Here is a 23698-nt window from a genome sequence, read left to right on the forward strand (position 1 = left end):
ATAAATGGAGTAGAACTTGACCCCCAACAAGGGAACCTCCCCATCGCACCCCCCTCAGATTTAGTTATAAATTGACACAGTGGATAGGCCTTGAAAAACTGAACACAGATCGATCGAGAAAACAGGAAGAAGTTGTGTGGAACTATGAAAAAATAAGCAAAATATACAAACTGAGTAGTCCAAGTGTAAGATATCCAACATCAAGGACTCTGTAAGCTGAAGAGCGCCGTGGTCCCGTGGTTAGAGTGAGCAACTACGAAACGAGAGGTCCTTGGTTCGAGTCCTGCCTCGAGTAAACATTTCACTTACTTCATTTTCGCAAAGTTACGATCTGACCGTTCATTCATTGACGTCTCAGTTCACTGTAATAAGTTTAGTGTCTGTGTTTTGCGACCGCACCACAAAACCGTGCCATTAGTAGACGAAAGGACGTGCCTCTCCAATAGGAACCGAAAACATTTGATCGCAAATTCATAGGTCAACCGATTCCTCCACAGGAAAACACGTCTGAAATATTCTATACGACACTGGTGACTGCATGTGCGTCACATTACAGGAATATGTTGTCGACCCACCTAACTTGCACACTTGGCGGATGGGTAAAAAGATTCTTCTACCTTGCCCAATTTAGGTTTTCTTGTGGATGTGATAATCACTCCCAAAAAAGTGATGAAAACATAAGAGTTTGTCACATAAACGGCAACAAATGAATGCAACAGTTTCACAGTTTTCCCTGTGCTCTGTCGTTTTTAACGTTTTCAAGTTTTTCCGTATGTAGACCGTCAAATCCTGCATGTGTCCAAGCAAATCTGAACATGTCCTGGAATTTTGGAGAGCAAAGTTGATCATGTCAGAGTGCGTGAACTTTGATAATTGTCTGAAAATAAAAAATTAAAACTTTTCACTCGAGGGAGGATTGAACCAGGGACCTTCCGTTCCGTAGCTGCTCACGGTAACCACGGGACCACGGTGCTCCTCAGTGTACAGGTACCTTAATGTGACATATCTTGCACGGACTACCCAGTTTGTATATTTTGCTTATTTTTTTCATAGTTCCATACAACTTCTTCCTGTTTTCTCGATTGATCTGCGTTCAGTTTTTCATGGCCTATCCCTGTGCCAACTTATAACTAAATCTGAGGGGGGTGCGATGAGGAGGTTCCCTTGTAAGAAGAAAAGAAAAGGGTAAGATAATTGGGAGGAAGAAGGGAGCCAGGTTGAGTTTGACTCCAAGAGAAATGTGCAACGAAAGACTGCTTCGGAGTGGTTTCAGAGAGTTGCCTTTCACTGCTCCCCGAACCTGGTGCTGAATGGAAGGGTCCACATGACTCCTGTGGTTGAAAGGGGAGCAACTAGCCTCTTTACATAACATCAGTTCAACTGATCTGCTTATTCCTGCCTTACTAACTACATTGCACATACCGCTGCCACAGACTTCACAGCTGAAACGAAAATCCCATCAGCTCTGGTGGGCTATCATATCCAACCACTCATCTAAAGTGCACCATCCTACATAAAACTGATATGTCTCCAATGTATTCCCATCTCCTACCATCACAAATCTTTCCTGTTATCATCTATGTGACATCTGTGTACACAAACATCCAACACATACATGGCCTCTTTGCCCTTAACATTACTCCCAGAGCCTATCTGAACGTCTCCCAAAAATTTCATTCCTAATTGGATTAGCTGATTTCAGTCTTAACCTTTTAACTTTTGAGGCCTAAACCTACAAAAAATTATGTGGATGGGCTTATAAACCCGAATGAACCAACGCTATATCAATTTCTTAAAGGCTGCATGAAGGTTGTATTCCTTAACTGGTAGAATTCTCGAGTTTGTGCCGAGATCACATCGTAAAGGCTCCATTCCAGACAATTTTCCTTAACTCCCAAATGCACCCCTTGCCTTGATATAGGGTCTCGAGGAGATCTCTGCAGTCTGAATTTAAGGCGAATAAGAAATCATCTTCTTCCTTCAACAACTGAAGAAGCACTTTTCCCAACTGAATTAAAATGTAGCCTTTCTCCACATCACAATCACAATTATGGATGTTAAACTCCATCCTGTAGAGACTCTCAATGATCCTCTGACCATACCAAACCAATCAATAACCAAACAATGGAAAATCCAGGATGGAATGAACAACATAATGAAAAGGATAGTTGCTACTCACCATATAGCAAAGATGATGAGTTGCAGAAAGGCACAACAAAAAGACTCTCACACAATCAGCTTTCAGCCAACAAGGCCTTTGTCAAAATTAGCCAACAAACACAAAAGCACACGCTCATGCAAACGCAACACAATATATATAAATGACCTAGTAGACAGTGTCAGAAGTTCCATGCGGCTTTTCGCAGATGATGCTGTAGTATACAGAGAAGTTGCTGCATTAGAAAATTGCAGCGAAATGCAGGAAGATCTGCAGCGGATAGGCACTTGGTGCAGGGAGCGGCAACAGACCCTTAACATAGACAAATGTAATTTATTGCAAATACATAAAAAGAAGGATCCTTTATTGTATGCTTATATGATAGTGGGACAAACACTGGTAGCAGTTACTTCTGTAAAATATCTGGGAGTATGCGTGCAGAACAATTTGAAGTGGAATGATAATATAAAATTAATTGTTGTTAAGGCTGGTGCGAGGTTGAGATTCATTGGGAGAGTCCTTAGAAAATGTAGTCCATCAACAAAGGAGGTGGCTTACAAAACACTCGTTCGACCTATACTTGAGTATTGCTCATCAGTGTGGGATCCGTACCAGGTCGGTTTGACAGAGGAGATAGAGAAGATCCAAAGAAGAGTGGCGCGTTTCGTCACAGGGTTATTTGGTAAGCGTGATAGCGTTACGAAGATGTTTAGCAAACTCAAGTGGCAGACTCTGCAAGAGAGGCGCTCTGCATCGTGGTGTAGCTTGCTGTCCAGGTTTCGAGAGGGTGCGTTTCTGGATGAGGTATCGAATATATTGCTTTCCCCTACTTATACCTCCTGGGGAGCTCACGAATGTAAAATTAAGAGAGATTCGAGTGCGCATGGAGGCCTTCTGACAGTCGTTCTTCCCGCGAACCATACGCGAGGAACAGGAAAGGGAGGTAATGACGTGGCACGTAAAGTGCCCCCCGCCACACACTGTTGGGTGGCATGCGGAGTATAAATGTAGATGTAGAACACACATGCATGCACCAGTCCACCCACTCACCCATTCACACCAGGTGGGGATAAGGAGGAGCCTGAGGTGGGGAGTGCGGTGGCACGCACAGCCACACAAACGCAACGGTCGGCTACCGCGGCAGAGTTAAGCGGCACCTGCAACTCAGTGCCGGAGCGTTCCGCCAGCCGGCGCTACAGGCGTTCCCACCAAACATTCAATCAGCTGCGAACTACGCACGCACACGAGCCTTTTTCCAGCGCGGATGGTCACACTATGATATCACCACCCATCAGTCAGGGATCGCCAATGGCTGCCAATCATCACTCCAGAATCAGCGGAAGAAGACTGGAGCCACCATGTTAAATAGCCAGAAGAGAGGGAAACAGGCATCTTTCGACCCACCGCGAACTGATGCCTGGAAGATACTTTGACACAGCCATAACGTCCTGGTGCCACATCTTCGCAATGCCGGCCATCAACCCCAGACTCTGGGCCCGTCTACTTCCTCAGCATCCGCCGGAAAGTGTCGAGAGAAAACCCGACAAAGGAACGTACATTCAGTTCAGTTGCTAATATTTCAATTCCATAAGGTGGCATATTCTTTGGCTTGTTATAAAATTTTGGTAGGAGAAAAAGCGTTTTGTTTTCGAAGAAAGTTTATCTTTTTGTAAAATTAAGCAGTGGCCTTCCTCCACCTAATAAAAATTTTTTGTTCACACATGGGTGGTAATCTGTGGATATAACAGGGAGGGGGAGGGACAGCAGGATAGGGGTGGGGGACGGTAAAGTGCTGCTGGGAGCATGCAGGGAGGAGGTGGAGAGTGGGGAAAGTAGATGCTGTCGAGAGGTTAGACGAAGGGCAGGGGGAGAGAGCAGGGGAGAGTTCTACATCTACATCTACATTGATACTCCGCAAGCCACCCAACGGTGTGTGGCGGAGGGCACTTTACGTGCCACTGTCATTACCTCCCTTTCCTGTTCCAGTCGCGTATGGTTCGCGGGAAGAACGACTGTCTGAAAGCCTCCGTGCGCGCTCTAATCTCTCTAATTTTACATTCGTGATCTCCTCGGGAAGTATAAGTAGGGGGAAGCAATATATTCGATACCTCATCCAGAAACGCACCCTCTCGAAACCTGGCGAGCAAGCTACACCGCGATGCAGAGCGCCTCTCTTGCAGAGTCTGCCACTTGAGTTTATTAAACATCTCCGTAACGCTATCACGGTTACCAAATAACCCAGTGATGAAACGCGCCGCTCTTCTTTGGATCTTCTCTATCTCCTCCGTCAACCCGACCTGGTACGGATCCCACACTGATGAGCAATACTCAAGTATAGGTCGAACGAGTGTTTTGTAAGCCACCTCCTTTGTTGATGGACTACATTTTCTAAGCACTCTCCCAATGAATCTCAACCTGGTACCCGCCTTACCAACAATTAGTTTTATATGACCATTCCACTTCAAATCGTTCCGTACGCATACTCCCAGATATTTTACAGAAGTAACTGCTACCAGTGTTTGTTCCGCTATCATATAATCATACAATAAAGGATCCTTCTTTCTATGTATTCGCAATACATTACATTTGTCTATGTTAAGGGTCAGTTGCCACTCCCTGCACCAAGTGCCTATCCGCTGCAGATCTTCCTGTATTTCGCTACAATTTTCTAATGCAGCAAGTTCTCTGTATACTACAGCATCATCCGCGAAAAGCCGCATGGAACTTCCGACACTATCTACTAAGTCATTTATATATATTGTGAAAAGCAATGGTCCCATAACACTCCCCTGTGGCACCCCAGAGGATACTTTAACGTCTGTAGACGTCTCTCCATTGATAACAACATGCTGTGTTCTGTTTGCTAAAAACTCTTCAATCCAGCCACACAGCTGGTCTGATATTCCGTAGGCTCTTACTTTGTTTATCAGGCGACAGTGCGGAACTGTATCAAACGCCTTCCGGAAGTCAAGAAAAATAGCATCTACCTGGGAGCCTGTATCTAATATTTTCTGGGTCTCATGAACAAATAAGGCGAGTTGGGTCTCACACGATCGCTGTTTCCGGAATCCATGTTGATTCCTACATAGTAGATTCTGGGTTTCCAGAAATGACATGATACGCGAGCAAAAAACATGTTCTAAAATTCTACAACAGATCGACGTAAGAGATATAGGTCTATAGTTTTGCGCATCTGCTCGACGACCCTTCTTGAAGACTGGGACTATCTGTGCTCTTTTCCAATCATTTGGAACCCTCCGTTCCTCTAGAGACTTGCGGTACACGGCTGTTAGAAGGGTGGCAAGTTCTTTCGCGTACTCTGTGTAGAATCGAATTGGTATCCCGTCAGGTCCAGTGGACTTTCCTCTATTGAGTGATTCCAGTTGCTTTTCTATTCCTTGGACACTTATTTCGATGTCAGCCATTTTTTCGTTTGTGCGAGGATTTAGAGAAGGAACTGCAGTGCGGTCTTCCTCTGTGAAACAGCTTTGGAAAAAGGTGTTTAGTATTTCAGCTTTACGCGTGTCATCCTCTGTTTCAATGCCATCATCATCCCGTAGTGTCTGGGTATGCTGTTTCGAGCCACTTACTGATTTAACGTAAGACCAGAACTTCCTAGGATTTTCTGTCAAGTCGGTACATAGAATTTTACTTTCGAATTCAATGAACGCTTCACGCATAGCCCTCCTCACGCTAACTTTGACATCGTTTAGCTTCAGTTTGTCTGAGAGGTTTTGGGTGCGTTTAAACTTGGAGTGGAGCTCTCTTTGCTTTCGCAGTAGTTTCCTAACTTTGTTGTTGTACCACGGTGGGTTTTTCCCGTCCCTCACAGTTTTACTCAGCACGTACCTGTCTAAAACGCATTTTACGATTGCCTTGAACTTTTTCCATAAACACTCAACATTGTCAGTGTCGGAACGGAAATTTTCGTTTTGATCTGTTAGGTAGTCTGAAATCTGCCTTCTATTACTCTTGCTAAACAGATAAACCTTCCTCCCTTTTTTTATATTCCTATTAACTTCCATATTCAGGGATGCTGCAACGGCCTTATGATCACTGATTCCCTGTTCTGTACATACAGATTCGAAAAGTTCGGGTCTGTTTGTTATCAGTAGGTCCAAGATGTTATCTCCACGAGTCGGTTCTCTGTTTAATTGCTCGAGGTAATTTTCGGATAGTGCACTCAGTATAATGTCACTCGATGCTCTGTCCCTACCACCCGTCCTAAACATCTGAGTGTCCCAGTCTATATCTGGTAAATTGAAATCTCCACCTAAGACTATAACATGCTGAGAAAATTTATGTGAAATGTATTCCAAATTTTCTCTCAGTTGTTCTGCCACTAATGCTGCTGAGTCGGGAGGTCGGTAAAAGGAGCCAATTATTAACCTAGTTCGGTTGTTTAGTGTAACCTCCACCCATAATAATTCACAGGAACTATCCACTTCTACTTCACTACAGGATAAACTACTACTAACAGCGATGAACACTCCACCACCGGTTGCATGCAATCTATCCTTTCTAAACACCGTGTGTACCTTTGTAAAAATTTCGGCAGAATTTATCTCTGGCTTAAGCCAGCTTTCTGTACCTATAACGATTTCAGCTTCGGTGCTTTCTATCAGCGCTTGAAGTTCCGGTACTTTACCAACGCAGCTTCGACAGTTGACAATTACAATACCGATTGCTGCTTGGTCCCCGCATGTCCTGACTTTGCCCCGCGCCCGTTGAGGCTGTTGCCCTTTCTGTACTTGCCCAAGGCCATCTAACCTAAAAAACCGCCCAGCCCACGCCACACAACCCCTGCTACCCGTGTAGCCGCTTGTTGCGTGTAGTGGACTCCTGACCTATCCAGCGGAACCCGAAACCCCACCACCCTATGGCGCAAGTCGAGGAATCTGCAGCCCACACGGTCGCAGAACCGTCTCAGCCTCTGATTCAGACCCTCCACTCGGCTCTGTACCAAAGGTCCGCAGTCAGTCCTGTCGACGATGCTGCAGATGGTGAGCTCTGCTTTCATCCCGCTAGCGAGACTGGCAGTCTTCACCAAATCAGATAGCCGCCGGAAGCCAGAGAGGATTTCCTCCGATCCATAGCGACACACATCATTGGTGCCGACATGAACGACCACCTGCAGATGGGTGCACCCTGTACCCTTCATGGCATCCGGAAGGACCCTTTCCACATCTGGAATGACTCCCCCCGGTATGCACACGGAGTGCACATTGGTTTTCTTCCCCTCTCTTGCTGCCATTTCCCTAAGGGGCCCCATTACGCGCCTGACGTTGGAGCTCCCAACTACCAGTAAGCCCACCCTCTGCAACTGCCCGGATCTTGCAGACTGAGGGGCAACCTCTGGAACAGGACAAGCAGCCATGTCAGGCCGAAGATCAGTATCAGCCTGAGACAGAGCCTGAAACCGGTTCGTCAGACAAACTGGAGAGGCTTTCCGTTCAGCCCTCCGGAATGTCTTGCGCCCCCTGCCACACCTTGAAACGACCTCCCACTCTACCACAGGTGAGGGATCAGCCTCAATGCGGGCAGTATCCCGGGCAACCACAGTCGTAGTCCGATCAGGGGATGCGTGGGACAGGCTGGCCGTCCCCGACAAACCCCCATCCCGACCCCCACAGTGATGCCCATTGGCAACAGCGTCAAGTTGTGTGACCGAAGCCAACACTGCCTGAAGCTGGGAGCGAAGGGATGCCAACTCAGCCTGCATCCGAACACAGCAGTTGCAGTCCCTATCCATGCTAAAAACTGTTTTGCTAAGAACGTCTGAACTAATCTACAGAGAGCGCAAACAAATCAACAAAATTTAAACGGTTATTAAAATACAAGATTGCCTAGTAAATGCAGTAATGCTGCTACTTGCACACTGCTGACACTGCTCGGCGGCGGAAGGAGACTAAGCGAAATTACACTATTCAGGTACTAAAACACGATGCTACACTCTCAAATACTATAATACGCCCGAAATTTATGAATTAAACAATGCAAGAACCAAAAACACGCAAAGAAATTAAGAGTTAAACTATGTAACAAATGAGTGAGCTAGGAGTATACGACTTGCTGCTCAGCTGCTTATCCAACGGCGGCAGGGAGCACACTGACTGCAACCAACCGACACTGGCCGTTCAAAACAAAACAGTAGACAAACGACTACGCGAATTTACACTATTCAGGTACTAAAACGCGATGCTACAACTCTCAAATACTATAATACGCTCGAAATTTATGAATTAAACAATGCAAGTACCAAAAACACACAAAGAAATTAAGAATTAAACTATGTAACAAATGAGTGAGCTAGGAGTATACGACTTGCTGCTGCAGCTGCTTATCCAACGGCGGCAGGGAGTTAGTGGAAAGGAGAGAAATAAAAAGACTGGATGTGTTGGTGGAATAGAGGGCTGTGTAGTGTTAGAATGGGAACAGGGAAGGGGCTAGATGGGTAAGGACAATGACTAACAAAGGTTGAGACCACGAGGGTTACGGAAACATAGGGTATATTGTAGGAAAAGTTCCCAGCTGCGCAATTCAGAAAAGCTGGTAGTGGTGGGAAGGATCGAGATGGCACAGGCTGTGAAGCAGTCATCGAAATGAAGGACGTCATGTTGGGTGGCGTACTCAGTAGCAGGATGATCCAGTTGTTTCTTTGCAAAAGTTTGCCGGTGGCCATTCATGTGGACAGAAACTTGTTGGTTCCATGTGCGCACAACAAACAAAAAACTGTCTGTCCGCATGAATGGCCACCCCAAACTGTGGACAAGAAACAACTGTACCACCCTGTTGCTGAACACACTGCCCAACACGATGTCCTTCATTTCAATTACTGTTTCATAGCCTGTGCCATCTGGATCCTTTCCCGCCAATACCAGCTTTTCTGAACTGCTTAGGTGGGAACTCTCCATGCATTATACCCTACATTTGCATAACCCTCCTGGTCTCGACCTTTGTTAGTCATTGTCTTCACCCATCCAGCTCCTTCCCTGTTCCCATTCCAGCACTACACGTCTCTGTTCCACCAATGCACCCAGTCTTTTTACTTCTCTCCTTTTGCACTGACCCCCCCCCCCCATCTAACTTCCTGAAAGCACCTAGCTGCCCCCCTCTCCACATTGTCCCTGCATGCTCCCAGCAGCACTTTACCATCTCCCACCCCTACCCTGCTATCCATCCTCCTCCCCACCTCAGCCTCCTCCTCACCCCCACCCAGTTGCCTCTCCCATAAGGCCCAGCTGCTTACAGTATGAATTCAGCTGCCAGACTGTGGTTTTGTGTGTGTGTGTGTGTGTGTGTGTGTGTGTGTGTGTAATTTTGACAAAGGCCTTGCTGGCTGAAAACTAATTCTGGTTCAATCAGTAAACAGTGACTTCTATTTTGACAGCTGCTACATCTTCCTTCATAATAGGTAGCCACAGTTCATGAATTTGCTTCAGTTTCAAATTCCTTAACATCCACACCAGTAGCCCGTACCACATTTCTCTCCCCCCCCCCCCCCCCCCTTGCAATACACAAGTGACCTTACCCACAATCAAATCTTCCGCGCTGTCTCCCTCCATCCGCTGCTCCTTTCCCCCCCCCCCCCCCCCTCACCACAGTGAAGCTTACATATCCGAACAACTCAGAAGCCATCCTCTTACTATCCAAACTGAAATGTCTTGACAGATTACTTCCTCAAGACTGCAGGCTGCAACTTTCACAACATGACTCTGAAATGATACAGTTCCTGCCTGATATCCACCCAATATACCAAGTGTTGTCTCTCAGCCGTCTCCTAACCTTTGCATCATCCTTGTTAAACTCTACAGACATTTACAGACCACCATCTCTGGCCAAACGGTACAATCCTTGCACTATAATTTTCTGTATAACTTGTCCTATGCTCCAACCCACAACCACTGACACATTTTGGCCCCACCATTATAAGATATAGGTGAGTTTTTTTCGGTCCAATGCAAGTTTAAGATGCACTGAGATCCGAATGCTGCCACACTGAAAAATCTCATCAAGACTGGAAATCCCCCAATGTATATCTCTAAAAATTTGTCAAATGTCTTTTAAGTAAGATAAGACTGTATTAAAAGCAGTATTGTAAATTTATATTAGTTATTCCTTGGACAGCTGTAAAACACCCAGTACTAATGGTGAACGAGAAAGAAATGGAGCTAAAGAATTTGTAATTTATATCCTAGGTGAGCTCCTGCTACAAAACGTATCGGACGCCTTGGGAAATGTTAACATGACTAAATTTCATTCATATGTGGCAAAACTGAAATGGAAAAAAGGATATACAGAGTTTTGCTTCAATTGCAAATTAATTTACTTACAAGAAGATTTTGCTTGGTTAATAATTACTAACAAAAGTGGCATAGTTGAATGTGCTGATTTAAGAGTGGCAACAGCAAATATGACACCGTATCTTGAAAAAAATTGTCTCAGAACTTTCTTTAACTTTATTCACCAACTTTTTCGACAATATATATATTCATTAATCAAACTCTGAGCAAAACATCAATATTGTTAACATCTTTTAATTAAGTTGTGTTAAAACTCTATTTGTTTTTCAATATATTATGTACTATATTTCAGATAAGAAGGGAGCTGTCACATCACTGTCTGAAAAAAATGGGCTATGACCCATAAAGTTCAAAAACTATGGGTTACATTAATAATTTAAGAACAGGTGTCTGTTTTCTCCTCTTTTTTTTTCCTTCTGAAAAGTAGCTGTTCAGTAACTGTCGACAGAAAGATCTTCAGGCTCAGAAAATGAAAGTACTGTTTTTCATTTATTGGTGTGTGTGTGTGTGTGTGTGTGTGTGTGTGTGTGTGTGTGTGTGCATGAGGGTGGGAGGGAGGGAGAGAGAGATTTGGGAGTTGCATCTTTTGAAAATGAGTACAGAACAACCCATCTGTCTGTTCACTAATTTCATACATTTTTAAATTGACTTTTTTATTCAATATTAATGTGGTGTTTGATTTGTGCTGAAAACACTTTACGCCATTTTACACTAAAAATCACTGACAATACTGTGCAGCAGAGAGCAGAAGATTGGTTGAATGGTTGGTTTGGGGTATAAAGGGACCAAACCACAAGGTCATCAGTCCCTTTTCCTGACGCAAGCAAGGCTAAACATACAAAAACACCCAAAGTATGTTTGAGAATGTAAAAGGGAGGAAAAGGAATAGGGAACCACACCTACAAAGAAAACGAATGGAACAGAAAAAAAAGAAAGGAAAAAATGGGGAAAACATATACCACAAGGGAAAGTAGAAGAAGGTATTAAAGCCATAGAGCAGATGGTCTCTGCTGACTGATTACAAGAATAAAAGAGGATTAGCCAGCCACTGCAACACATTAAAATGTTCACCCCAAAAAGACAAGGCAAGATGAACACGTGTAGTGAAAAGACAACCACCAAGACAAACAAATGCAAAGAAAGAGTGACAGAGTTAAAATAGAGGGAGCGGGGTGGCCTTGGAGAGAAGACTAAATGCCCACCCTTAGTGACATCGAGGTGGGTCCTCACGACGGAGGAGGTAACCGTGCATCGACCACGTATGGCCAATGCGGAGCTGGCAGAAAAGCACAGAGGCCCTGCAAGAGGCCCGCATGGAGGACTTCCACACATTTGTAGTCTCCTTAATGGTACACAGTTTGTTGTGCATACTGAGATTATGCCATTCCATCTCCCACAGCTGAAAAACCTTGCGGCATAATGGGGATGCCGATCTCCACAACCGTTTCCATGTAGCCTGTTTGGCCAGTCTGTCGGCAAGTTCATTTCCTGGGATTCTGGCATGGCTGGGGTCCACACAAACACCACAGAACAACTGGATTGTTCCAGGGCTTAGATGGACTCCTGGATGGTTGCTACCAAAGGATGGCTGGGGTAGCACTGGTCAATAGCTTGTAGGCTGCTCAAGAAGTCAGTACAGAGAAGAAACAACTCGCTAGGGCATGAGAGGATGCACTCAAGACCACAAGAAGTGGCCGCCAGATCTGCTGTGAAAACACTGCAGCCATCTGGCAAGGAGTGCTGTTCATCAGCCATCGAGCTATGGCCCCGGTACATGTCAAGAATCGAGAGGAAGTGACAGCGGAGAGCCACGGAGTTAACTGAGTCCTTAGGATGATAAAAAGGTCCAGGTGAAGCTTCGGCCTAGGTGTACACCATGGAGGTGTACATGAATGGACCTCAAATATAGGTGGTAAAGGCAAGGACTCCACTTCCGACAGAAGAGATCGGACGTGAACCACAAGTGTAAGCCCTGACATGGACTGGCGATGTGGGAGATGAACCGCCATGGGTGGGAAAAGGGGACTGTAATTCGGATGCTCAGGAGAACTGCAAATGTGTGCAACATAACTGGTGAGCAGTTGTGCATGCCTAACCTTCAATGAAGGGACTCTGGCCTCTACCAGGATGCTGGTCACAGGACTTGCCTGAAAAGCTCCCATTGCCAGTCAAACGCCACAGTGGTGCTCTGGATCAAATAAATGCAAAGCTGAGGGCACTGCCGAACCATAAACCAGACTCCCATGGTGAAGGCGGGATTGAACAAGGGCTCTGTAGAGCTGCACCCCAGTTTGTGTTGCTCAGGCAGCGGAGGGCATTGAGGTGCTGCCAGAACTTCCGCTTCACCTGACGAAGATGAGGAAGCCACGTCAATTGGACATCAAAAACCAGTCCTAAGAATCGATAGGTCTCCACTACAGTGAGGGATCATCTTTAAGGTAAAGTTCTGGTTCTGGTTGAATGCTACGACGCCGACAGAAATGCGTGACACACAACTTCGCGACTGAAAACTGGAAGCTGTGGGCTAGAGGCCATGACAGCACCTTGTGGATGGCTCCCTGTAGGAGCCACTCAGCAACATCAGTACTGGAGGAGCAGTACATCTACATACAGAGAAGGTGAGACGGACGGCCTGACAGCTGTTGTTAGACCGTTAATGGCCACTAAAAGTAGAGATACACTCAATACAGAGCCCTGCGGGACCCCATTCTCCTGTATATAGGAGGAACTATGGGAGGCACCAACTTGGACACGGAAGGTACGGAGCAATAGGAAATTTTGGATAAAAAAATCAGGAACAGGCCCAATGTGGCAAAGATATGATGTCACCAGGCCACGTGATAAGCTTTTCGTAAATCAAAAAACACAGCAACCAGGTGTTGGCGTCTGGAAAAGGCTGTTCAGATGGCAGACTTGAGGGAAACTAGGTTATCGGTGGCAGAGTGACCCTGGCGGAAACTGCCCTGGCATGGAGCCAGTAGGCCACATGACTCCAGGACCCAACACAGCCACCGACTTATCATACGTTCTAACAGCTTACAAAGATTGTTGGAGAGGCTGATGGGCCGATAGTTATCTACATCAAGTGGGTATCTGTTGGGTATGAGCACTAGAATGATGGTGCTCTCCTGTCATTGTGATGGAAAGACACCACTGCACCAGACTGAAAATGATGAGATGTCGCTTGTAGTTGGACGAGCGATATTTGATGATCTGACTGTGGATCCAATCTGGCCCAGGAGCTGTGTCGGAGTAATGTACAAGGGCACTGAGGAGATCCCACTCTGTAAATGGAGCATTATAGGCTTCACTGTGACCTTCAGTGAATGGAAGGGCTTTACTTTCCATCCATCGTTTGAGAGTGCAAAAGGCGGGGGGACAATTCTCCGATGCGGAGGCCCGAGCATAGTGCTCAGCAAAGTGTTCGGCAATTGAGTTTGCGTCGGTAGATAACACGCCATTGATATTAATCCCAGTGACAGCTCCAGTTTCTGGTACCCACAAACACGTCTGATCTTTGTCCAGACATGGGAAGGCGATGTATGGCATCCAACAGTCAAGACATACCTCTCCCAACATTCCTGTTTCCATCTTTCTATAAGCTGATGTACGGGAGCATTGATCCGTTTAAAAGCTACTAGGTCCTCTATGAAAGGGTGCCATTTATGTCGCTGTAGAGCTTGCTGACACTCTTTAATGGCCTCAGCGATTTCCAGAAACCACCCAGGTACTGAAATTCACCACGGTCACCCTAAAGAACGAGGGATCGCGTTTATCACCACAGAAACAATCGTTCTAGTGACTACACCAATGGTACCATGTGGGGGAGATTCAGTGCTGACAGCAGAGCTGAAAACTTCCCAGTCTGCATTGCTTAAGGACCATCTTGGAAGATGTCCAGGGGGATGGTGCTGGGGGAGTGACAGGAAGATGGGAAAATCCTCATGGGCTCTCCAGTGGACAGATAGGAGAAGTCCTGGGCTGCAGAGGGATAAATCAATGGCTGAGTAAGTGCCATGAGCCACACAATGTGTGGTGGCCCCAATATTTAAGAGGCAGAGATCGAGTTGAGACAGTAAGGTTTCGACATCTCTACCGCAGCCAGTAAGCACGGTGCCATCCCACAAGGGGTTATGGACATCAAAATCTCCTAAAAGTAGGAAAGGTTTAGGGAGTTGATGAATCAATGCAGCCAATGCGTTCAGGTGGACTGCACCATCTGGAGGAAGGTATATGTTGCAGGCAGTTATTTCCTGTGTCGTCCTTATCCTGACAGCCACAGCTTCAAGAAGGGTTTGAAGGGGCACAGGTTCACTGCATACTGAGTTCAGGACAGACATGAACTCTACCTGACACTCTATTATATTCGCTACAGTTCTTGTAATATCCCCTATAGCCGCGGAGGGCAGCGGTCTGCACTGCCGGGAACCAGGTTTCCTGGAGGGCAATGCAGAAAGCAGGTGTAAAGCTCAACATTTGCCGTAGCTCAGCCAGGTGGTGGGAAACACCACACCAATTCCACTGGAGGATGACGCTATCATGAGTCCGGGAAGGCATGAAGCATGCAAGGAGGGAGGTTATGCCTCAGGGTCACCTCCTGCCACCGACTGAGTATTTGTATCCATTTCTATTGTAAATGAGGCATCAGTGAGATGCAGGTCCTCAAGGGACGCTAAGATCTCCACCTCATCCTCAGATGCAGAACTGGTACGGAGTGGTGGAGCTGGGGGCACCGAAGGGTCCTTTTTCTTAGCAGACTTCTTCGTTTGCTTACCCTCTCACTTCTCTTTATGGGCCTGCTGGGAGCACTTCCCTGAAGTAGCTTCAGGCATGGAGGAAGACCGTGAAGCTCTTCGACCAGCAGCTTTTGGCTGCCACTGGTGAGTATCCGCTGTGGCATTAGTGGAGACCTTGGAAGAGAGGTTCCCAAGGGACCCCTTCCACACAAGAGGAGCCGGAGGAAGCTGTTGCTTCTCCGGCTGGGGGCAGGGGACCGATGTCCCCTGCATTTGGGGGGGGGGGGGGGGGGGGGAGGGGGTGGGGGCTTGCTCCCGAAGTAGGTACTTTGGGAGAACAGAATGAGATTTTTTCCCCCTACCACCAAGGGGGCAGATGTATTTTGGCGGCCCAAAGGCCCACTGTTCGTGACACAGGATGTGGCACGACTGGTACTTGTGTGACAGCGACAGTAATGTAGCTGCAGCATACGTAGACGTCAACCGAACGGAGTGTAATCGTTCAAATTTACATTAAGCTCTTGGTAAGTCAACTGGTCCAGGGTATTATACTCCATAATTTTCCACTCCTTTTGGAGTCCTGTGCAGTGTGGCGAGTGGGGAGTGCTTCTCTCCACAGTTGATACAAGTGAAAGGAGGTGCCCATGGAGTATCTGAATGCAGTGGACGTCCGCTGTCTTGACACGTGACACAGGAAGTGCAGCGGAAGATGTGCCCGAATTTCCAGCACTTAAAGCACCACATAGGGGGAGGGACGTATGGTTTAACGTCACAGCAGTAAACCATCACCTTGGCCTTTCCATTGAATCACCCTCAAAGGCCAAGATGAAGGCACCAGCAGCAACCTTGTTGTCTTTGAGTCCCCTGTAAACACACCGGATGAAATGAACTCCCCACCATTCTAGATTGGCGTGGAGCTCATAGTCAGACTGCAACAGGAGGTCACGAGGGAAAATAATCCCCTGGACCATGTCGACGCTTTTCAGGGGATTGACAGAAACAAGAATATCACCCAGCCGGCCACAAGCGAGTAACGCCTAGGATTGGGCTAGGGATGCTGTCTGAATCAAGACAGCACCGCTTCTCATCTTGGACAGCACTGTCACTTCCCAAACTTATCCTCAAGATGTTAAACAAAAAAATTGAGGCTTCGTAGGTAGAAAGGAGTCCCCACGCATTCTGCAACAGACTAAATACTGAGGTGAAAATGGCACTCTTCTTTCTGTAGCCCTACATTCCTCCCATGGTGTAGCAAGGGAAGGAAAGGATTTAGGATCATACCTGTCAGCATTGTACTCAATTTTGCCCTTTTTAGAGACTGCTGGTGCTGTACAGTCACCAGCAAGAGATGACTTAGTCTGCTTCATTGCAGGTCATCCACCCTATGCCACCCACTCCAATCAGGGGCTCCCCCATGGGCGCCACACAGCATGATGACCATTGGCGGGAGTTCATGCCCCAGGAAGACAGGCATCTACTCCTTGGCATATGTGGGGAGTTTACAGCTCAGGCATCAGCAGTGCCAGGCCCTGCGTTGTCAGGGGGCTACCACCAAATGGGTACATGACAGCTCCACTACAACAGACTGGCTACCATGCTAGATATTGGGCACAGATAAATCCAATATTGTTACGGGAGCGAAAGAGGACAGGAGACAACGGAAGAAGATGACATATGCCAGAAAGTGTCCTCACCCATATAGTAGAATTGCAGGTGGAGATGCAAAGCCATGAGGACAAGAGGTTCAGGAGCTTAAATCTAAGGGCACTATGGATAACTCGTGCATCACGTAAGGCATCGTTCCTCATATGGCCTGCACTTCTGTAGAATTTGGAAAGTGGTAGGTCAAACCATAAAATGGGACCTGAACTGATAAGGCTGAAAAGTGTGAGACTTCTTTTAGTCGTCTCTTACGATAGACAGAAATACCTCGGGCCTATCCTAACCCCCAGATCTGCAGGGGGGAAAGCAGAAGAAAGTACAACAATTAAAGTACTACTTTACATTTGGCCTGATGCTTACATTCAGCAAATTTAAATAACATTACGTTATCTCCAGAAACTTCACTTTTAACAAAAGAAAGAAAGGACATGAATATTAAGGGTCGATTGTATAAAGCAGCTGATCTTATGACTAGCACAGAGAAAGTACTCTCATCAAGATGATCTCTGAAATCTGCATTGCATAAAATTTAATTTCAAATTTTATTGCTGTGAACTAGTATCATCTATGACACAAAATTTCATGGATCAAGGCAAGTGCAACTGCGATCATCAGTTCAAAACCTAGTGACATTACAAAACTACGGTTTTGTTCTAACCACATACATGTTGAAAAAGAAGCAAATACTAAAGAACTTGTCATTAATGCAAAAAATATGTAAATAAGCCTACTCCCACACTGCTGAAGTTCAAAATATTCTTTTCGATCTAGTTTTCAGAAAACTTGTTCAAGAGTATTTCGCATTACTCTCCCCCCACAATGAATCCATAGGCATCAGAGTCTATAATTGGTAGGTTAAGTCACCTCTAGTTAGTACTGCATGATCTGGGTAATTGACAATAGACCTTTTTTCAATGACTCTAGAAATGTCACAGCGGATTCAGGTGGCTAGTAAAAACATCCAGCAATTAACTTAGTTTCACCTACACCTGTTATACGTGACCAGATAGCTTCACTGTTGTACTCCACTTCAACCTGAATAGAGACAATATTTTTGTCAACTGCAATGAACACTTCCCCTCCTATGGCCTCTAATCTGTCTTTCTGATACATGTTCCATAACCGGCTAAATATCTCAGAGCTTTCCAATTCAGGCTTCAGCCAGCTCTGGGTCCCAAGAATAATTTGAACACGGGAGCTTTCCCGGAGATCAGGAAACTCGGGAACTTTTTTTACGAATACTTTGACAGTTATACTGAAAAAATTTTGACAGTCGAAGTGTCTACCCTAAACATGGTCTGACTTCCTTTGCTACATATCGATTGGCGAGCGTTCATCTGAGTACATCAGACTACCGTTAGCCTAAAAAACCTTCATGTGCACTCCACAAGTACTCTGCTACCAGAATAGTTGCTTCCTTTATGTAGTGCACTCCTGACCTATCAATGGGAGTCCTACAAACCCCCATCCAATAATACAGGTCTAGAAATCTGCAGCCAAGACCGTCACAGAGTCCATTTGAAACATTCTGAGCTTGTATTCCATCTCTAATCACCTAGGTGTCGGGAGGATGTTAAAAGCCCTACCTTCCCACCTACCTTCCTCCTTTATTTCTTCCTTTCTTTCTATTCTGAAAAAAATAATATTACTGCTACATATTAATCTACTATATGTTATGTTGTTTGAAAAATTGAAGTAACTTGACTCTTTTCAGTATCAGAGGTTGAGCAAGGTTCTTCCGTAAAATGAATCACTTACAATTTCTCTTCCCAAAATATGTTGCTCAGGACCTTTGATATTTCTGTGGGTTATTATAGGTTGTCATGAAAAAATTAAAAATTATTATCTGTTGAAGAGAGAATCCATGCTTTGAGGATTATTTTGGAAAGAAAAGCTATTCCATTTCCTTCATGTGATATTCGATATAATGGTGGTGGGTTTTGTTTTTTTTTTTTGTTTTTTTTTTTTTTAATTACAATATAAACTACAAAGATGCAAATATACTTTTTATCCTGTCCTGGTGGTTTTATGTAAAGCTATGTCATATTTTTTATTTACTTATTTATTATTTTAACAATTCTTATGCTACTGAGCAGATAAACACAAAACATCACAGAGTTTGGATGATAAATAAAGAAATGGTCCTTTATCTCCAAAATATTAGCACATGTTTCATGCCATCACATTGTTAAAAATATAGAACTTTCAAACTTTGAAATGCCATAAAATGGAAACAGAGGAAAACAAAGTGCTAAAATTTGCTATGGTTACTTATCTCCATAAAGAGAACAAATTCGTAAAGTTTCATGCAAATCTATGATGGTAGGTGAGAAAACGATTTTTTATAATTGAACATTGGATGATTCATATGTAATTCAATTAGCAAAGTGATACTTATCAATCAGTGATCGCATGAAGACTGGTTCAGTGGCTCAATGGCTGCATCCTGTAGTACAGTCCAGAGGAACCTGAGTCCTTGGAACTGTTTTTTCCCCACTTGCCACTCCTTTCACATCCGGCAATGTTTATTAATTTGCAAAATGCTGAGTTGTTAAACTTACGATTAAAAGTAAAAATATGAAACTGTATTTGTTAGGAGAAGAGTTTACGAAGAAATTTCAATGCCACCGCAAAATGAATCTAAAAGAAGTCACATTGCAATGACGGCAGTGTTTATTAACAACATATCTGCATAAAAACAGTTGAAAAATTGAAAAAGATTTACAAAGGGTCTGAAATCCAATTTTCTTTTCATATCTTTAGTTCTAGTTCTTCACTATGTACTTTAAATATTATCAATCTTCATTTTTTGCAAACATGTACTTACTTTTATTTAATGTTTGTATTCTGAAACTGGTATTTCACATTAAGAACAATTTCTATATGTTTTTAAATTTTTTTTTTAATTTTGTGGACATGTGTGTGACCCCATTGGCCCTATCACAGAATCCGGCTTGCATGTTGCTCATTTGCCTATCAATAGGGGTTAAATTCAGTTCAAAACACATGTCACAGCTATCTTACGTTACCATTCTTACCAGCTCAATGTGAACACACACTCCTTCATCTTAATTTTCACTGTCGTCAACAAGAACAACAACATTTTCGTTTGAAGTTACAATTGTCTACTCATTTACTGATATTGACAATGAAATGCAACCTTCAGAGTTATTTGAATTTTTTCAGAACACGGAATGAACAACGACATAATGAGTAACATTAACACTATCTTTTAAACAGCAAATTTGTCTCAAAAAATTAATCCGAGCATATTAATATGTATATAAGCCATCATGTGTAGATTCGGAATGAAAATCCACGTCAGTATCACAACAGTTGGAAATAAGAAAAAATTGTTGCTTCAGGGCTGGAATCAGCTACTGTCCATTTACTGTAACAGCAGCCCTGACAAATTATTGCCTCTAGTTTCATGGACTTCAGCCTTGAAAAGTTTTGATAGTGTTTTGAGTTGATTTTACATACCACACGTAATTACTTAAAGATGGAATGTAATATAAGGGGCGTTCAAAAAGAAACGAGTTGGAGGCATAATTACAGAAACATGTTAGAATTATTGACTCTTGCTGTTGAGACACTTGTCCCATTGTGACACAAGGCGGTGAGTGGCTGTCTCATAAAATTCCTGGAGCTGCAATGTTAAGCAGTTCCACACATACAGCTGGACGTTGTCATCCAAGGTGAATTGTTTGCCCCTCAGAGCCTTTTTAAGCAAACCAAAACTGGCATAATCACAGGAAGAAAGGCCCAGACTGTGTGGAGGGTGGCCAAGGGCCTCCCATTTGAATTTCTGCAGGAGTGCCGCGACTGTGTTGGCCGTATGAGGCTTTGCATTGTCATGGAGCAGAATGACCCCACAGGTGAGACTGCCTAGTTGTTTTGATTTGATCGCTTGGTGAAGGGTGGTCACTGTTGTCCTGTGCTGCAGGAAGTGAATCAGAAGGGGGCCATTTTTGATCACCTTAAAAAGGATCTGAGGGGCAAACGATTCACCTCGGACGACGATGTCCAGCTTTACATACAGAACTGGTTAACATCACAGCCCTGGGAATTTTATGAGACAGCCATTCACCACCTTGTGTCACATTGGGACAAGTGTCTCAACAGCCAGCATCAATACTTCTAAGATACAGGTACTGGTTTCTGTAATTATGCCTCCAGCTTGTTTCTTTTTGAACGCCACTTATAATTGTAAATGATTGCATGAAATTATATCTTGTCATGTGTGAATGCTTTCTTGGTTCTTTTCTTTACATTGTCATAACAAGTTTTCAAATTTTTCTAGTTATGATTTGTTCCTATGTCCTGTGGGTTAAAGTCAATGGCAACTTCTTAGCACATCTTTCCTTTGTTGGCCATAGTAACTTCATCAGTTTTTGACAATGTCAATAATATATACTGTGAAACTAAAATGCACAGTTAGTATCTGCAGCCAAAGCTCCATAAATGTTTTGATAGCTAATTTTAATGGTGTTGCAAAGTGTGTTTCATGCTAATTTAGGTCATCTTGTTCAGTTGATCCAAGTTTAGAGTTCCACAACAGAGTGGATTCCTGAACTTAAGTTCAATTTATGAACTAAGGCCAAAAGTGAACCCCCATCACCAATGTCTATATAATCAGCCAACTGTTTCATCATTAAATCTTTTGCATCATTAACAAAAAAAATGGTTCAAATGGCTCTGAGCACTATGGGACTTAACATCGGTGGTCATCAATCCCCTAGAACTTGAGAACTACTTAAACCTAACTAACCTAAGGACATCACACACATCCATGCCCGAGGCAGGATTCAAACCTGCAACCATAGCAGTCACGCGGTTCCAGACTGAAGCGCCTAGAACCGCATGGCCACACCGGCTGGCCATCATTAACAACAAATTATACTATTTACCCTTTAAAAACTCACCAATGAGCCACTGGAGGACAGCAATACTCTTTTTAGGTGGTTCAGATACGTGTTTCATGAGCATCCAGACAACAACAGTTTGTATGTGTTCTTTCTGCATAGTTGTCTCCGGCACAACACAATGCAGAAGTTTCTGGAAACGCTTTATAGCTGTGCATAGAAAACAGTACAGTTACTAAGAATGTACTTCTCTAACATAACATTATAACAATTTCATACCATTATTGTACAAAAAACAGTGTCTTTATTTTTGTTTTAACCATACATGCTGCAACATTCATGTGCTACCTTTAGTAGGTTTTTACTCATTATTCTATCTCTAGTATTGTCGAGAGTAGTTTCCTGCTGTTAGTTTTATATGTACCATACTTTACACAGCCTGTCAAGGTTTCTGATTCTGTTTTCTTGTTTACTATAATATTAGACATGTTAAAACACTTATTTTGTTTGCTGCTGCTGTTTTAATAGTTACATAAGCATTTTATTTTATCATGAAAACACAAGGTTCCCACGGTCAGCTTGTGTGTTAATGTAGCTAAAAATAAAACTGTAACAACAACTGTACAACAAAAAATACATTCTACCAGCGACTGAAAACCAATAAACATTCCAGACAGGCAGATGAAATGTGCTAACAGTGGCAACTGACTAATTCACCACTAATTTTGTTTCTTATTCATGTTTGTCTATTTTTTCCATCTCTGTGCATTACTACAACTATTCTACTAAGGTACACGAAAGAAGTGACAAATGTTAGGGATAAGAAATAGTAACTTTGATTACGTCAGTGGCCCAAATTTCAAATTCTTTCATCTAACACAGAAAGAGAAAGCTATAAGTAGATTGTGTGTGTGCCTATATATATATATATATACAAAGATCACTTGGTTATTGCTGAAAAGTAAGCACTACAACTAGCCATTAATGAAATGAAGATACATTGGAATAGCAGATATGGAGAAATGGGACATGGTATACCAGGAGTAGGCAGAGGGCAGTAGACAGAACACTGACAACATCTGCATCTACATCTACACTCTGCAAGTCTTTGTGCCACTACTAGTTATTCCCTTTTCTGTTCCACGTGCAAATAGAGTGATGGAAATACGACTGCATATTTGCCTCCATAAGAACCCTAATTTCTCTTATCTTTGTGGACCTTATGCAAACTGTACATTGGCAGTAGTACGATAGCTCTGCAGGAAGCTTCTAATGCTGCTTCTCTAAATTTTATCAACAGTGTTTTGTGAAAAGAAAGTTGTCTTCCTTCAAAGGATTCCCACTTGAGTTCACGAAGCATCTCAGTAATATTTGTATGTTGATTGAACCTACCCTTAACAATTCTAGCAGCAGGCCTCTGAATCCATTGATGTCTTCCTTTAATCAACCCTGGTGCAGATTCCAAACATTCAAGTAGTACTCAAAAATGGGTCACCCCAGTATTCTATACAAAGTCTCATTTATAGATGAGTTACGCTTTCTCAAAATTCTCCCAAAAAACCACAGCAGACCATTCGCCTTCACTACTGTCCTCACATGCTGATCCTATTTCATATCGCTTTGCAACATTACACCAAGATATTTAATCAACACGTGTTTCAAATAGGACACTACTAATGCTGCATTTGAACATTAAGAGTTGTTTTTCTGCTACTCACCTGTATTAATTTACATTTTTCTACATATAGAAAGCAAACTGCCATTTAGCACATCTACTAGAAATTTTGCACACCTACTAGACGTTCATCCAAGTCATCTTGTACCCTGCTAGAGTTACTCAACACTGACACCTTCCTGTGAACCACAGTGTCATTTGCACACAGTCGCAGATTCCTGATCGCCCTGTCCGCTAGATCATTTATGTATTTAGAGAATAAGAGTAGTCCTACCAAATTTCCTTGGAGTACTCCTCTG

The 23698-nt window shown here is 43.8% G+C and overlaps 1 protein-coding gene across 3 annotated transcripts in view; it reads right to left on the reverse strand.

Moving 5' to 3' along the window:
- LOC124612406 (centromere protein I-like) overlaps positions 1–23698 on the reverse strand; it is a 367802-nt gene that overhangs the window by 314016 nt on the left and 30088 nt on the right. For all 3 annotated transcript variants that reach the window (XM_047140617.1, XM_047140609.1, XM_047140600.1), the window contains exon 3: positions 21785–21934. In XM_047140617.1, the coding sequence (XP_046996573.1) occupies positions 21785–21934 (150 nt within the window). The remainder of the gene's footprint in view (positions 1–21784; positions 21935–23698) is intronic.

Source organism: Schistocerca americana, chromosome 1 (genome assembly GCF_021461395.2).
Source record: "Schistocerca americana isolate TAMUIC-IGC-003095 chromosome 1, iqSchAmer2.1, whole genome shotgun sequence".
Classification (NCBI taxonomy): Eukaryota; Metazoa; Arthropoda; class Insecta; order Orthoptera; family Acrididae; genus Schistocerca; species Schistocerca americana.